General features: G+C 42.2%; 1 protein-coding gene across 1 annotated transcript in view; it reads right to left on the bottom strand.

Moving 5' to 3' along the window:
• NPFFR1 (neuropeptide FF receptor 1) overlaps positions 1–12,703 on the bottom strand; it is a 553,553-nt gene extending 540,850 nt beyond the window's left edge. Inside the window, exon 1 of the mRNA XM_040437678.1 lies at positions 12,499–12,703. Coding sequence (XP_040293612.1) covers positions 12,499–12,688 — 190 coding nt within the window. The 5' untranslated portion in view covers positions 12,689–12,703. The remainder of the gene's footprint in view (positions 1–12,498) is intronic.
• Positions 12,704–15,076: the final 2,373 nt, after the last annotated feature.

The following is a 15,076-nucleotide window of genomic DNA, read 5'->3' as shown; positions in this document are numbered from 1 at the left end:
TAGTACAATAGGGCTGGAGGGGTTAAAAAAAAATTTAAAAAAATTAAACTCACCTTAATCCACTTGCTCGCACAGCCCGGCTTCTCTTCTGTCTTCTTTTTTGCTGTGTGCAGGAAAAGGACCTGTGGTGACGTCACTCCGGTCATCACAAGGTCTGTCACATGATCTTTTACCATGGTGATGGATCATGTGACAGACCATGTGATGACCGGAGTGACATCACCACAGGTCCTTTTCCTGCACACAGCAAAAAAGAAGACAGAAGAGATGCCGACTGCACGAGCAAGTGGTTTAAGTTGAGTTTAATTTTTTATTAATTTTTTTTAACCCCTCCAGCCCTATTGTACTATGCATTCTGTATTAAAAATGCTATTATTTTACCTTATAACCATGTTATAAGGGAAAAATAATACAATCTACAGAACACCGATCCCAAGCCCGAACTTCTGTGAAGAAGTTCGGGTTTGGGTACCAGACATGCGCGATTTTTCTCACGCAAGTGCAAAACGCATTACAATCGCGCATGTTCCCGCAATGCACCCGCACCTTTTCCCCGCAACGCCAGTGTAAAAGAGGCCTTACAGTTCTGGAATGTATTAGATAACACTGACAGCATTAGGTCACTGTTATCCAATACATTCCAGACCACTAAGGGTAACATAGCATCATAAATCAACATAATGCTATGCAACCCCGGCAGTGCTAGGAGTTCAGGATGGGAGCTCTCTTATACTCACGCTCCGAGTCCGGAGTGCACAACTCGCTTGTCTGAAAGCGGCCATAGGCCTCATTTACCACAACTAAGGGGTACAGCAGCAGATGCACTGCCAGCATAAGGGCTAGGTAGGAGTAGAGCTTGCACACAATCTAATTACTGGTCGTAAATGAACATACATATCATTATAGTTGCCTCACGAAGGATCGGAAGACAAGGAGCAGAAGGAGAAGCTGATGATGATTACAAGGACACTCTACTACTTGGGGAAGCAGCCTGGCTGCCACAAAGAACACTGGGAGATGGAGTACAGACTTACCCCGAATGATGGCCATTTCTATTTTCCCACTGGATCTGATGATGCCGCCTCCCGTGTTGCAATATAGCAGTGGTACCTACAGTATGTTTGTAGACCCATGTCTTATTTTCATCCTGCGACTCTTGCACACGGCAGTGATACTGTGTGCCAACCTTGTGAAGAAAAACTGTCAAGCAGGAGATACTTGCACAGAGGTAACAGCTGAGCTTGGCCTAGGTCTCTCATATTTTGAGCTTGCGTAGTAGTGTCAGTGGCACCAGTGCCCAATCTGACCACAACAATAGCAGATCTGGCCCTGCAAGTTTTTTTTTGCAGGTTTCACAGTACGTTGACTGTGCACTTTATTTCCTCTGTGGCCACCACCTTCCTTCTCTAATGTCATCTAGTCTTCAGCACCCCAATACAGCTCCCAGGTCCTGTCTAACACACAATCATCTTCATAGTCCTCACCCTCAACCACCGCTTTTATTAGACAGTGATATGTTATTGTGGGCTACTTGGCCCCTGTACTGATTCTCTGCTTTTTTTTTGCCTCCACATGTCACTGTTGTAATGGTTACCACTTCCCCTACCACCATCACCATGGCTACAAATTCCCCTACTAATACTATCACCACCTCCAACACAGCTATGCATCTAGTGTCCAGCCTCCACCTGAACCTCCTCCTCATGGTAGTCCAAATGCTGATACTGATGCTACTCACACAGGTCATTAACAGGAAGACTCTCTTGAGTATCTTTCATACCACAAGGGGTGTTGTTCCCTCTTATCAGGAAAAAAAAAAGACACCTCACTAGGAGGGGGCAGTGAAAACAGAGATGATGCAAGTGAAAGTCTTCTCTGGGGACACAAGAATGGGTAGCAGGAGTAATGTTGTTACCCCTGTCTCGAAAGTGACATTGACATAACCCTAATGTGACTGAGAGTATGAGTGAGCCATCCAGTCCACAATGTCATCCTCTTTGTCCTCAATAATAATCTGGAAGTGAGGAAGAGCCTAAAGCCTGCTGCTACTACTTCTGGCTGGATATGTGGTACTGACTGTGCTGCTACTGCTACGGTATTTGCACTACCACAGTCAACCACATTCTTACTCATGGTTGATGAGGCATGGGTATTTATTTCATTTTCAACTCTATCATTTATCAGACATTTTATTATGAGGCCTGTAAAGGATCTCCTGGCAGCCCGACTGGGTACCTCCGTTGATGGATGCTCCTAGTGCTTCCCGAGGGCTCCAAGCACTCTGCTCGACACCGTAACCACTACAGGAACAAGGGACAGGAACAGCTCTTACAAGAGCTAGGGGTTATAGCCAGGGGAGTATATGGCGTATAGCAATCCCCACACACATGAGACGAGGCTCTATGTTGAAGGCCAAAACAGGAACTCACTTTATTGAAGATCAACTCAGTATATATACAGTTCAAAAAGTCTAACAACATAAATCAATCAATCATGAACAACATGCAAACAGACATCTTCACCCCCTCCATAATAAATGAATAGGAAGAGAGGAGACACATACATGTGATGGGATTATCTCCTGAGTGTATCATAGGGTGACCTAAAGTCAGCTATCTTAATCCCATCACTAACACAATCAGTGGGAGTCTCAGTGCAGAGTTAACCCTTTTTGTGTTGCTGAATTCATACCCTGCACCTTTAATGGGCAATATGAAATATGTGGCATATAAATTCCACACATAAATCAGGATTCATAGTTCCTTGTAACCCCAAAAGGTCTGATGGGGTCTCCATAGTTCTGGGTCCATAGTCCGTAGGAAGGAGGCTGGCCCTCAGGCTTCTCCAGCAGCCCCAGTGACGGTTCAGTCCGTCACAAGGCCTATTTGATTAATGACAAGTCACAGGTTTGTACACTAAACAGAAAAATTGCAACTTTTTTTTCAGTAATTACCAAAGGCACAGTAAAGTATTGCCTTCTACGAACACACTGGCATTGATTCACAACTGCATAAACAGTGGTAAAATTGCAGCTGCTTTTTCAGTAATTAACAGAGGCACAATTAAATGCCTCCCCCCTATAAATACAGTGCAACAGTTTTCTTTAGAAATAAAAAGTTGTAATTGTACAATGTTTTCAACTAAATGTATGCTGCTGGAGGTGATGGGAATAAGCCTATAAAACATTTATGAACTGTAGCAACTTGAGGTTTGAAAAAAAAGGTTGGTTACTCATGTACAGAAAAAAAATTATGTTTTGTAGGCACTGTAGGATTTTGGTGATTGCACTGCACTGGTGATTAAAGCTTTCCACTTACCAGCAGTTGCCCTCTCCTCAATGTAAAACATACATATACACATAACCCTATGATAAAACCCTTGATTTTCTACCTATTAATTAAATCAAACTAAATATATCTCTAAACTGTCTGGCTTGTGTCTGTAAGTGGTATCTGCCAGGACACCTTGCACACATATCCTCTCATATGTCAAGCTGAGTTCACAATGGGATCTGTGCTTTTCATATAGCCCTGAGCCTGAAGGACCTGCCAATATACTCCTCCCTAATTGGCTGACAGGCTGTCTGTCGAACAATCGAGTTGCCTATGGCAAGCCACCCTCCCTCCTTGGATCCTTAGTCTTCATCCTCACTGCCCTGTTTACCCCGTATTTTATCAGCAAAATGGCAGGTGCAGTTTTGCAAAATATCTCCTAAGTGGATTGCCAAAACTTTGAATTTATTTGGTAGAAGATTTTTCTGAAATTTGCAATTAATCCAATTAATTTAGAATTAATTTGCTCACCTCTAGTCAGCAGGTATCACCAATCATGGGGTAATGTTTTACACTCGACCAATTATCTTTATAAATTCATTCATTCATTCTTTTTATACGTCCCGCCTCTCCCCCCCCCATATGGGTGGTGGGATGGTAAAAGGAAAAAAATAATTTTCTTTTTTTATGCATAGTAAAATTAGTTGCAGTAGATAAAATGGAGATTGTTGATTTGTTATGTTTGGAATGAATATGTTTTTTTACGAAATGAAAATAAAGAGAAATTAAAATGAAGGCTACTTTCACACTAGTGTTTTTGCTGAATCTGGCAGGGTTCAGCAAAAATGCTTCCATTACTGATAATACAACCATCTGCATCCGCTATGAACGGATCCGGTTGTATTATTTTTAACATACCCAAGACGGATCCGTCATGAACTTCATTGAAAGTCAATGGGGGACGGATCCATTTTCGATTGTGTCAGAGAAAACGGATCCGTCCCCATTGACTCGCATTGTGTCCGTCTTGCTCCACATCCCAGGACAGAAAGCAAACTGCAGCATGCTGCGGTTTGCTCTCCGGTATGAGAACAGAACGGAATGCATTTTGGATCATTCCGTTCTGTTCAATTACGTTTTGTCCCCATTTACAATGAATGGGAAAAAAACGGAAGCACTTTTTTCCAGTATTGAGACCCTATAACGGATGTCAATACCGGACAATATTAACGCTAGTGTGAAAGTAGCCTAATATGTTTTATATTGTTATTATTTTGGATTAAAAAGGCAAATTTGAATGTTTTGCCATCCTCACCCATATTAGATATGGTTTCTTTCGTACTGTCTGTTACTTCCTGAAAGCATTTGTTTATGTATTGTCAGCATTAGGGATGAGAGAATCGACTTCGGATGAAACAACCGAAGTCGATTCGCATTAAAAAACAAACAAAACATTTCCCGAACTCTAGTTCGGTTCCAAGGTACCACTTGGAACTGAACCCAAATTCGGGAAATGTTTTTTTACAGTACAAATTAATTTATGAAGTTATTGTGTGACGTCTTGTGAGACTTCACGAAGCAATAACTTCGGTTTATCTGAGCCAATACATTCTAATACTGTATGGAGCTCCTGTTCAGTACAGTATTAGAATAAAGTTTTATGCGAATCGACTTCAGATGTTTTATCTGAAGTCGATTCGCTCATCCCTAGTCAGCATCATACTTTTTCTCTATATATCCCTCTTTTAATACTTCATCTTTTAGTGAATTTAGGCAAACTTTGCTGCCATTACTGTGCCAACCAGCTACAAATAAGATAAATAATAAAAACAAGAAAAAATTATGAGATAAATTAAAATCTATGCAGGACACCAAAAATTGTTTTAGGGACACACTAATGAAATCATCCTGAAATAAGAAAAACATATGCCTCAATACTTTTTAGAATGTTGGTGTAAAGTGAAGTTATATCACAGGTAACATAAAAGGATAAAGCATATTGGGGAACATATTGTCACGTTACCTTCTGTGACAAAGGTTAGAAGATCGAAGAGACTGACTGCACGTGAGGTTAACTAACAGTCTCTTGATTCTCAGTGTTGTGGTTTGGTAATGACCACACCTCTTGTCAGGTGCAGCCCGTGGTCATTATTGCATTTCCTACTTAGTTTGGTCTCACACTTCATACCATGCGGTTGATATTGTCTGCTTGGATTTGGAAGAGTTGGTGTGTGGACCTTACCTGTGTTCCTGCTCATCCATTTTCTATAAGATAAGTTGTACTGCTCTTTGTATTTGGTTGTTTCCCCTGTGCTTGTTGTTACTAGGCCTCAGGGAGACGCTGGTTTGTTCACCTGGGAAGGAACCAGTAGTCTCATTCCCTGCCACTACCTAGGGCATTTCAGGGCTCCTAGGGTCTAGGTTATGGCTTATGTATTTTTCCACCTTCAGGGTCTATACATACTGACAGGAGTCAGTGCCAGGTTTAGGGGCTTCCTAGGAGGTGACCTTTTCCCTTTCCCTAGCCTTGAGGCCTAGTTCTGTGTCCCTCCCCTGTATTCGTGACACAAATACTAGTGAAAATGTGCTAGTCTTTCACAAAATCCGCTTCTCAAAACTGGCTTACATGCTTTGTACCGCATTTGTCAAGTGTTTTAAACACATTAAGACACTTCTTATGCCTTGTCTGACAAGGGAGAGTCACTTTTTGGATATGGGGTGTGGCTTACATGCCCTACCATGCACCAAAAAATTTGCCAAAATGTTGCTGCATTTTTTGAGTAAAACTAAGTCAACAAATTGGTGATGTAAAGTTTGATGGTCTGCAGGTAGGTGTACCAGATTTATTATACCACATCAGCCACTGTGATAAATCTGGGGCAGCTTAAGGCCATCTTAGTAAGTTTACACTATATTTTTTAATTAGACTTAATTAGTAAAGCTGCGTCATATTTTGTGAAGACCAGAATAGATTTCAAGGTAACTATAATGTCCTGAATATCATTTAAATCGGAGGAAGTTTGCTGTATTTTTAGAAGAAGATGTCTATATATTCACACGTCTATATATTCAGACATCTGGTGGTTAAGTGGTTCTTTATGAATTTTAGATATGTACAATATCACCAGTATAATTGGATTTATAGGGACACATTTTAGATGGCGGTCTTAATAAAGCCCTATTGCTGGTGGTTATGACGAGTCAAGACTTCTTTTTATTTATAATATTTGCATTTTTATCTTTGTTGAGTAGTAGCTCTAGCTCCCTCCTATATTTCATGGTAGTATCCAACTTCAGGGCATAATATGTCTACAATCTAAACATATGAGTTTGTCATACTCATCCTCATGGATGAAGCTACTGTATAGTCGAAGCAGGGCAAGTGGGTGAACTCAGAAGGGGCCCTGCCAGTGGGATGACTGAAAGATTTTATTATCATGGCCCTAACAATACTATAAAATGTCAGTATACATAGTGATATGACATACAGTATATATGTGTAGGAAATGGATGCAGCGGCTGCCTGGCCTGGTCAGAGCGCTTTCTTGACTAGCCGCAGGAGTGAGAGACGAATGTCAAGAGGAGGTTGTTGGGGACAGGCATGTGAAAAATGTACTGTGGAGCCCGGTCAGTTCTAGTTACACCATTGTTCATCCTGAAATAACCACATTCCACTTTATCAGCTGGTTTAATGGGGCAACAAGCACATGGATTTCTGCAAGGTGAATGAAACAGATTTTCAGTTGTGGAATTTTCTGCCACAAAATCTGCTGCGTGTGAAGGCACCCTTAGATGCCTGCATGCTTCCCTAGGGTATGGACACGGTCAGGTTTATGCATGCAGTTTTGGAAGTAAAAACCAGAAGTGAATTCAAAAGAAGAGACGTTTAATCTGTCCTTTATACTTCGTCTTGTATGTTTCTCCAGAACTGCATGCACCAACCTTGAGCATGTTGCCCTAACCTTAGGCCCTATTCATACGACAGTTTTTTTTGTTCGCATCCAATCTACATTGTAGGGGATTTGAACACTTGCTGTCGGGTCTCAGTGTTCATAGATAGTGGTGTAGCTATAGTGTTCGCAGCGGTTGCAATTGCCAGTGGTGCATCACAAATCACAGTATCTTTTGTTTTGTAAGATGCAGCGCATCTTATAAAGCGAATACTAGTGAACGCTTCCATTATGGAAGTGTCACGAACGCTCCTGTGACAGGTGCCAGGAGATCAGAGAGACTGGCAACACATGGGTCAATCTGACTGGTTCCTTGTGGATCATTTGTGTCTGTGTTGGTTTGGTAATGACCACACCCTTTGCCTCAGGTGTTGTTGATATGGTCATATAACCTCCTGTGACACAGTGAGGGGAATGGTCTGGGAAAACAGGTATTTTCCTTCCAGCGTGTGCTGCTGGGCTGATTTGCAGCCAGGTGAGGTCAAATACCGGAATGGATTTTAATTGCCGGTCCGGGTTTTTGGCAGACCTGGCTGTCCTTAAATAGGCAGCTGGGCTCAGCAGCAGGATCTCTGTGTTGGGATCTAAGGCTTGGTGCCAGGTTGGAGGGCTGAGACCCATGGGCCAAGAAAACAGGCCCCTAAATCCTGCTGTGGACTGCTGGAGGCAGAACTGACATCAAGGTAACTTGTCTTATGTGAACTTTCCAATTTGTGTGAAGTAACACCAAGATGTACTTTCCATTGTGTGTGAAGAAAACACCAAGACTACAAAGTAACGCATTGCTTTGTGCATTTGCCTCAAGTGTGAAAAACACTGAAGTTTTGTGTTAAGAACTTGTCTTTTTACCCTATCTACCAGAGCAAAATCCCACACTCCCCTATTTATTACTGCTTACCCCTTCTGGGGGTGCGGTTTATAACTTCACTTTCTGGACTCTGGGCGGTGCCTTTGCTCCACGTGAAGTTAAGTGTCGTCTTCCCTATTTGTATTTTGTTTGTTGTATTTCCCTGTCTTTTGTATCTAGGCCTGGGGGAGACTCCTGTTCATCCTTCTGGTGGAGGAATAGGTTGTTTCAAGTTCTGTCACTATACCAGGGCCTACAGGGTGTGTTAGGGCTCTAGGTTACTGTGTATAAACTTTCCTACCATCGAGGTCAGTGCATACTGATAGTTAGGCAGGACATGGATTAGGGTTGTTCTAGGACAGTGGTGGCGAACCTATGGCACGGGTGCCAGAGGTGGCACTCAGAGCCCTCTCTGTGGGCACCCGCACCCTGGAAAAAGTCTACGGCGTACCAATATGCCTTAGACTATGAACAGCACAGGCAGCGCACTGACTGTAGGCAGGCTATTATAGCTAATGATAAAGTACATGGAAGATAGACTATATTGTATTCAGGTAAAATTGCCGAGGTTGGCACTTTGCGATAATTAAGTGGGTTTTTGGTTGCAGTTTGGGCACTTGGTCTCTAAAAGGTTTCGCCATCACTGTTCTAGGAGGTGACCTTCTACTTTACCCTAGTTTCCAGGCCTAGTTCCTGTCCCCTTTCCTCCTGTGCTCGGTGTGGAGTTTCCCACCCACACCGCATCATCCGTGACAGCAAGTGCTCACTAGTAAGCAGGAGGTGGGGGGAGAGGTGAGTGCAGCATTGTATTCATACCTCCTTCCTGGTCTTCTCCTGGTCTGCGCTGCACTGTCCTGACTGCATACAGTGTCAGGACATAGGCGTGCACTATGACCTGACACTATACTCAGTCAGGTAACAGTGCTGCACGGGCCCGGGGAAGACCAGTAAGCAGGCACTGTAGGAGTGGAGGTAAGTTAATTTATTTATTTTGGGTCTGATCTGAGGTCTTATATAGGGGGGTCTGAGGATCTGATTTGGGCGTCTGAAGATCTGATAAGGGGGTCATAGTATCTGATATGGAGGTCTGTTCTTAGGTCTGCTCTGGGGATCTTATGATCTGATATGGGGGTCTGAGGATCAGATATGGGAGTCTGATCTGAGGTCTAATATAGGGGTTTGAGGATCTGATATGGGATCTGAGGATCTGATAAGGGGCTCTGAGAATCTGATAAGGGGGTTGGAGCTTCTGCTATGGAGGTCTGTTCTGAGGTCTGCTATGGGGTCTAAGGATCTGATATGGGGGTCTACGTATCTGATATGAGGGTCTGATCTGAGGATCTGATATAGAGGTCATGACATAGAGGTCTAAAGGTGGTCTCATCAGAGGTGTGATATAGGGGGTCTAACATGGAGGTCTGATGGGGGTCTCATCTGAGGTTTGATATGGGGGTTTGAGGATCTGATATGGGGATCTGATTTGAGGATTTGATGTGGGGGTTTGATTTGACAATCTGATATGGGGGACTGATCTGAGGACTGATATGGTGGTCTGATATGAGGGTCTGCTTTGAGGTCTGATATTGGGGTCTGATCTGAGGTGTGATAATGGGGTCTTATCTGAGTACCTGATATTTGGCTCCGATTTTTTTGTACTGGTGCACATTATAAGATGGATTTTTTTTTACTGGTGCATATTGTTAGGGGGAAGTTTTTGTACTGGTGCACATTATAAGGGGGTATTTTTCTAATGGCACACATTATAAGGAGAATTATTACTACTGGGGGACTACTGGGAAAATGATTACTGGTATGGGCACAATGTCAGAGGTATGTGGCGCTGTATCACCCTGTATGTTTTGTACGCTGTATGTAATGTTTTCCAAATATGTATTTAACAGTAGGGCTGGAGGGAAGGGGTTAGGCTGAGAATTTGGCATGGGAGGTGCCGTTTCAATTTTTGCCTCAGAAAGGCTAGGTGCACCCCTGCCCCTTGCCACAAAGCACAGGGGGAAGGGGAACCCAAGCAGAATTCTTGCACCAGGGCCTATAAGCCTTTAGCTACGCCCTTGTTCATAGCTGATCTGTGTGTGCATCAGCATATGGTCTCACTATGATTAGTTGATCACTGGGATACTTAACAAAGAGGACATTTATTCTCCTAGTTTTTCTTAGCTACCTCAAGTGATGTACCTGCAATAGAGGCTTACCACGTGACTGTTATAGGGTCCTGTGGGAGGGGGGCCCGCATGGAACTTTCTCTTCTCTTCCTTGTGTAAAAACACTGCATTTTCACACAGCCGCCTCTATAGGGAGCTCAATTCAAAGAGATTATTATAGCTTACATGGTAGTTGTATCAATTTCTATTTACTGTGCTCTCCCTACTGGTGTCTGCAGGCAGCCAACTAGCTATGCAATTGAAGAGAAGCTGGAGATTTATCTATGTATTTTGTGTAAATACATTTTGTGTAAATACATTGAGAAATATGTGGGATCATTTATTAAGACCGGCGTTTTAGACACTAGTCTTAATAACCCCGCGCTGGCTCTTGATGCGCCTAAGTTATGAAGAGGGGCCAGCCTCTACATAACTTAGGCGCTGGCCGTGCAACTTGCTTAAGTTGTTTTCTACCCAAATACAGGCATAGAAAATGATAAATGAGATGGGCTGGACGGCCAACCCCTTCCCCACCCATGCCATGCCCCTTCCCCACACACATCATGCCCCTTTTTCTGACACCTTGAAAAAGTGGTGTGAGCATGGAAAAGTTGCACATTCAACTGCACAGTCTGCAAGAAGAAAAGTCTTTACAGTGTACTGTTTTCTCAATTGGCTTTACAATGTATTACTGATCTGATATTGATTAAAAAATTTAAACCACGATATGTGAAGTTATTGGTTTGGTCAATATATCTTTATTTGCTTATTCATTTCTCTGCTGTAAAATATGTGCTTACCCCATTCTACCTTGTTCTATCAGACCCTTTAATGTAAAGACACGAAAGCAGAAACATATTCACGCATTCTTCATCCTCTTCATTGCTTTTGTCTATATTCATGCAATACAATGATACAAGCTCATGCTTAACACAATACCCAATTAGATCCATGTAATTTCTAGTACACTTCAGAGCCAGCATAACATTACATTTCTTTTCATCAAAGACTACTCCAAAAATTGGCATTGATCTTACAATAATTCTTTACATGGATTCCCTGCTCCGAGACTCCAAAGATGTGCAAAGTAATTGAAAGAACATGAGAAACTTTGATTATTGTACCAAATAATGAGCAAACTGTAGGTCGCTGGAGGATGGAGAAAGGTCATTGACTCCAAACATGTCAATCTCTTTTAATATAAAGTTTTTTCTAACTACTTGTTACCTTTGAGCTAAATGAGAAAAAAATGTACAGTTCTTTAATAAAGCATATTGTATGCAACTGTATATAGACTTCAGGTTACGGTAGGTTATGTATTACACAAATGAGCCAAAACTTCGGATGGAGACACAACTGTAACATTTTCAGGCAATGTGTTAATGCTATGTTAACAGAAAATTGAGCAACTTTTTAAATAGCTTTTATTAACATTTTCTTGCCATCTTACTTTTGCACATGCTCTAGCATCTAGCTGGTGCCGTCATAAATCATTATCTGACATAAATATGTCATAACACTGCTCCTGATTCTGATGCCCCTCTCTGATCTCTGAGAGTGGAGGGGGCATCCAAGGAGGGAAGCTTGTGCAGCCTATAGATAAGTAAGAAAGTACCCAGAAGGCAGTTTGCAGGGGAAAGGCAGCAGCATCCTGCACACACAGACCTAACATCCAACATACTCCCTGCCAGGAGGGACATATCTACGCATGACAGTTTGCAGTGGGAAGGCAACAGAACCCTGGACACATAGATTCAACATGTATTACTGGGAGAGACACACACACAAGGCAGTTTGCAGGGGTAAGTTAGCAATATTCTGGACACACAGATCCAGCATGTATTACTAGGAGGGACACCCACACAAGGCAGTTTGCAGGGGGAATCAGCAATATCCTTGACACACAGATCCAGCATGTATCACTAGGAAGGACACATCCACGTGAGAAAAATTTGAAACTAGGTGCAGGTTGCAAACTGAATGTCAAGGGGGTCTGGAAATAAATTTAGAAATGAAAATTAGAACCCTAAATTTAGTGCAACTTTTTCACCCAAGGTAACCACTAACTTATGTAAAAATCATTTCCATGTCATAGGTGTCCAGAGCCTGTAATATTTCTTCTAGTAATCGGTGTAGTAATTAAGAACAGTTAAATACATACTGTTTCTGGATATACCGAGAGTATAATGTATAGACTGGCTAATTATGTGCATTTAAATAGTTGAAAACCTTTTACTTTGGTGACATAACATGCTATTGAGGGGACTCACCAGTGATGAGGTTGTCCACCAATGTAGTTGGCATGCAGAAGAGCCCGACTAGTAAGTCGCTTATGGCTAGGTTTAGAATGAACATGTTGGTCACAGTGCGCATTTGTCGATTCTTTAGTACAATGACACACACCAGCATATTGCCAATCATACACATGAGAAAGATGAAAGCGTAGGCAAAGATAAACATTGCTGCTATTGCCGAAGAGTGCTGGTAGTAGAAGGAGAACGTTAGATTTTCCCTGGAGATGTGTGTCTTGTTCCCAAATCCTAAGGAACTGATGTTGAAAGGTGGAACATAGGGACCTAAGGAAAAAAAATAAATGTCAATGAATTGATTCTTTCGGACTTTTAAAGTTGATAAAAGAACTTTTCAATCAGTGTTTATATCTTCAGCTATGTTTTAGTACAGGGACTTTTTTTTGGTTTTTTTTATTCTAAAAAGTGAAAATTATTAGAAAGTAGGAACTACATAAAAGCGTTATTATATCAATCCTCTTGGATGTGGAATTACATTTACAAACCACTTTCATAGATGGATGGCTGTTAAACCCTTCATAACTAAGCCTCTTTCAGCCTTAGGGCCCTTGCACATGGCAGTATGCCCTCTGAGATATACGGTCCATGAGCGGGCCATATGTCCCGGAGCGGCATTGATCGTGCGCACAGGAGCAAACAGCATCATAGATTACAATGATGCTGTGCACGTTGGGCCGCCCGCAGGACTATTGTCCCGCACTCATAAGATCATATGAGTGAGGGACAATAGTCCTGCGGGCGGCCTAATGTGCACAGCATCATTGTAATCTATGATGGTGTGTGCTCCTGTGCGCACCATGAATGCTGCTCCGGGACATATGGCCCGCTCACTGATCGTATATCTCGGAGGGCATATGGTCATGTGTAAGGGCCCTATATAACACAGTAAATTTTTTTGTGTTTTGCCTCTCTGTGTTTCGGCAACCATACATTTATAAACAGTTAAAATAGGAACACTACACTTCTTTTATGACAATTAGGGATGAGCGAATCGACTTCGGATGAAACATTCAAAGTCGATTCGCATAAAACTTTGGTCCAATACTGTACAGAGTCTCACGTGACTTCGCGTAATAACTTTCTAGATACATTTTTACTGTAAAACACCCATTTCCCGAACTCTAGTTCGCTTCCAGGTACCTTGGAACCGAACTAGAGTTCAGGAAATGTTTTTTTACAGTAAAAATTCATCTATGAAGTTATTACACGAAGTCACGCGAGACTCTGTACAGTATTGGACTGAATTTTTATGCGAAAGAAACATCCGAAGTCGATTCGCTCATCCCTAATGACAATCAATAAAAAGTTTTGTTCTAGAGAACCATGTTTTTGTGGGAGGCAGAAATTATGTTCTACCATTTCTTCCTGCCTGATGACTGTTCCATACCCAAGCTCATTATCAGTGCTGCCTCCACTGGTACAAGCAATTAATAAGAGACACACATGAACATACTGCTGGATCAAACTAGACCCAGTACAGCTCTGACAGTTCTAATACAAAAACTAAGTAAGGCTTTCACACTTGTGGCAGAGTGATCCGGCAAGCAGTTCCAGCGACGGAACTGCCTGCCGGATCTGGCAAAACGTATGCCAGTCTTAAAAATGCCTGATCAGTCAGAAAAATGCATTGAAATGCCGAATCCGTCTTTCTGGTGTAATTTATTTTTTTCACCTTTTTTTAGTCTGCGCATGCGCAGACCGGAAGGACAGGTCCGGCACGAATACATTCCTATGGAAAAAAAATGCCGGATCCGGCATTCAGGCAAGTTCCGGCATTCAGGCAAGTCTTCCGTTTTTTAGGCCAGAGATAAAACCGTAGCATGCTGCGGTTTTATCTTTTGCCGGATCAATCAAAATGACTGAACTGAAGACATCCTGATGCATCCTGAACGGATTACTCTCCATTCAGAATGCATGGGGATATACCAGTTATTTTCCGGCATTGAACCCTTTTGACGGAACTCAGTGCCAGAAAAGAAAAACGCTAGTGTGAAAGTACCCTAAAGTAAATCAATACCTATACTAAATCAAGTCACCAAATGTATTTTCTGATCTCCTGAATGGAGAGACAATGTTACCTGCTGTAGACTCTCTCTCATTTGAAGTCTATGAGAGTTACAGAAATGGCCAGGCAAGGTCCATGACCCTGTTCTACTTCTGGTTCCCCCAGCTGTCAAGCATTTTAACTTTTTTATTGATGCTGAAATGCTCCCATTGATGAAGAAAAGGCCAACACAATTTTGCTACCTGTTGGTTTAGCAATTTGTTAACTGGTATTGCTGTGGTTGAGTACGCTGCAGTTGTAGGCACACAGCTGTCTCAGATTAAACTAATGAGACTGCAGCATGGCGGTGTCCCGAACAACCCACGATAACGCCGTGTGGTTATACCCTAAGTCTTTATTTACATTTGACCCACTCACACGTGTTGAGACTTGTAAGACTATTAATTTCCAAATGGTTTACTAGAACTATCAGGGTTAAAACTATCAGCCTATCGCCTCTAATGGATAGGAATACGCTGTGAGTTCGGCTCTGAC

Source organism: Bufo bufo, chromosome 6 (genome assembly GCF_905171765.1).
Source record: "Bufo bufo chromosome 6, aBufBuf1.1, whole genome shotgun sequence".
Classification (NCBI taxonomy): Eukaryota; Metazoa; Chordata; class Amphibia; order Anura; family Bufonidae; genus Bufo; species Bufo bufo.
This window is presented reverse-complemented; position numbering and strand designations above follow the sequence as displayed.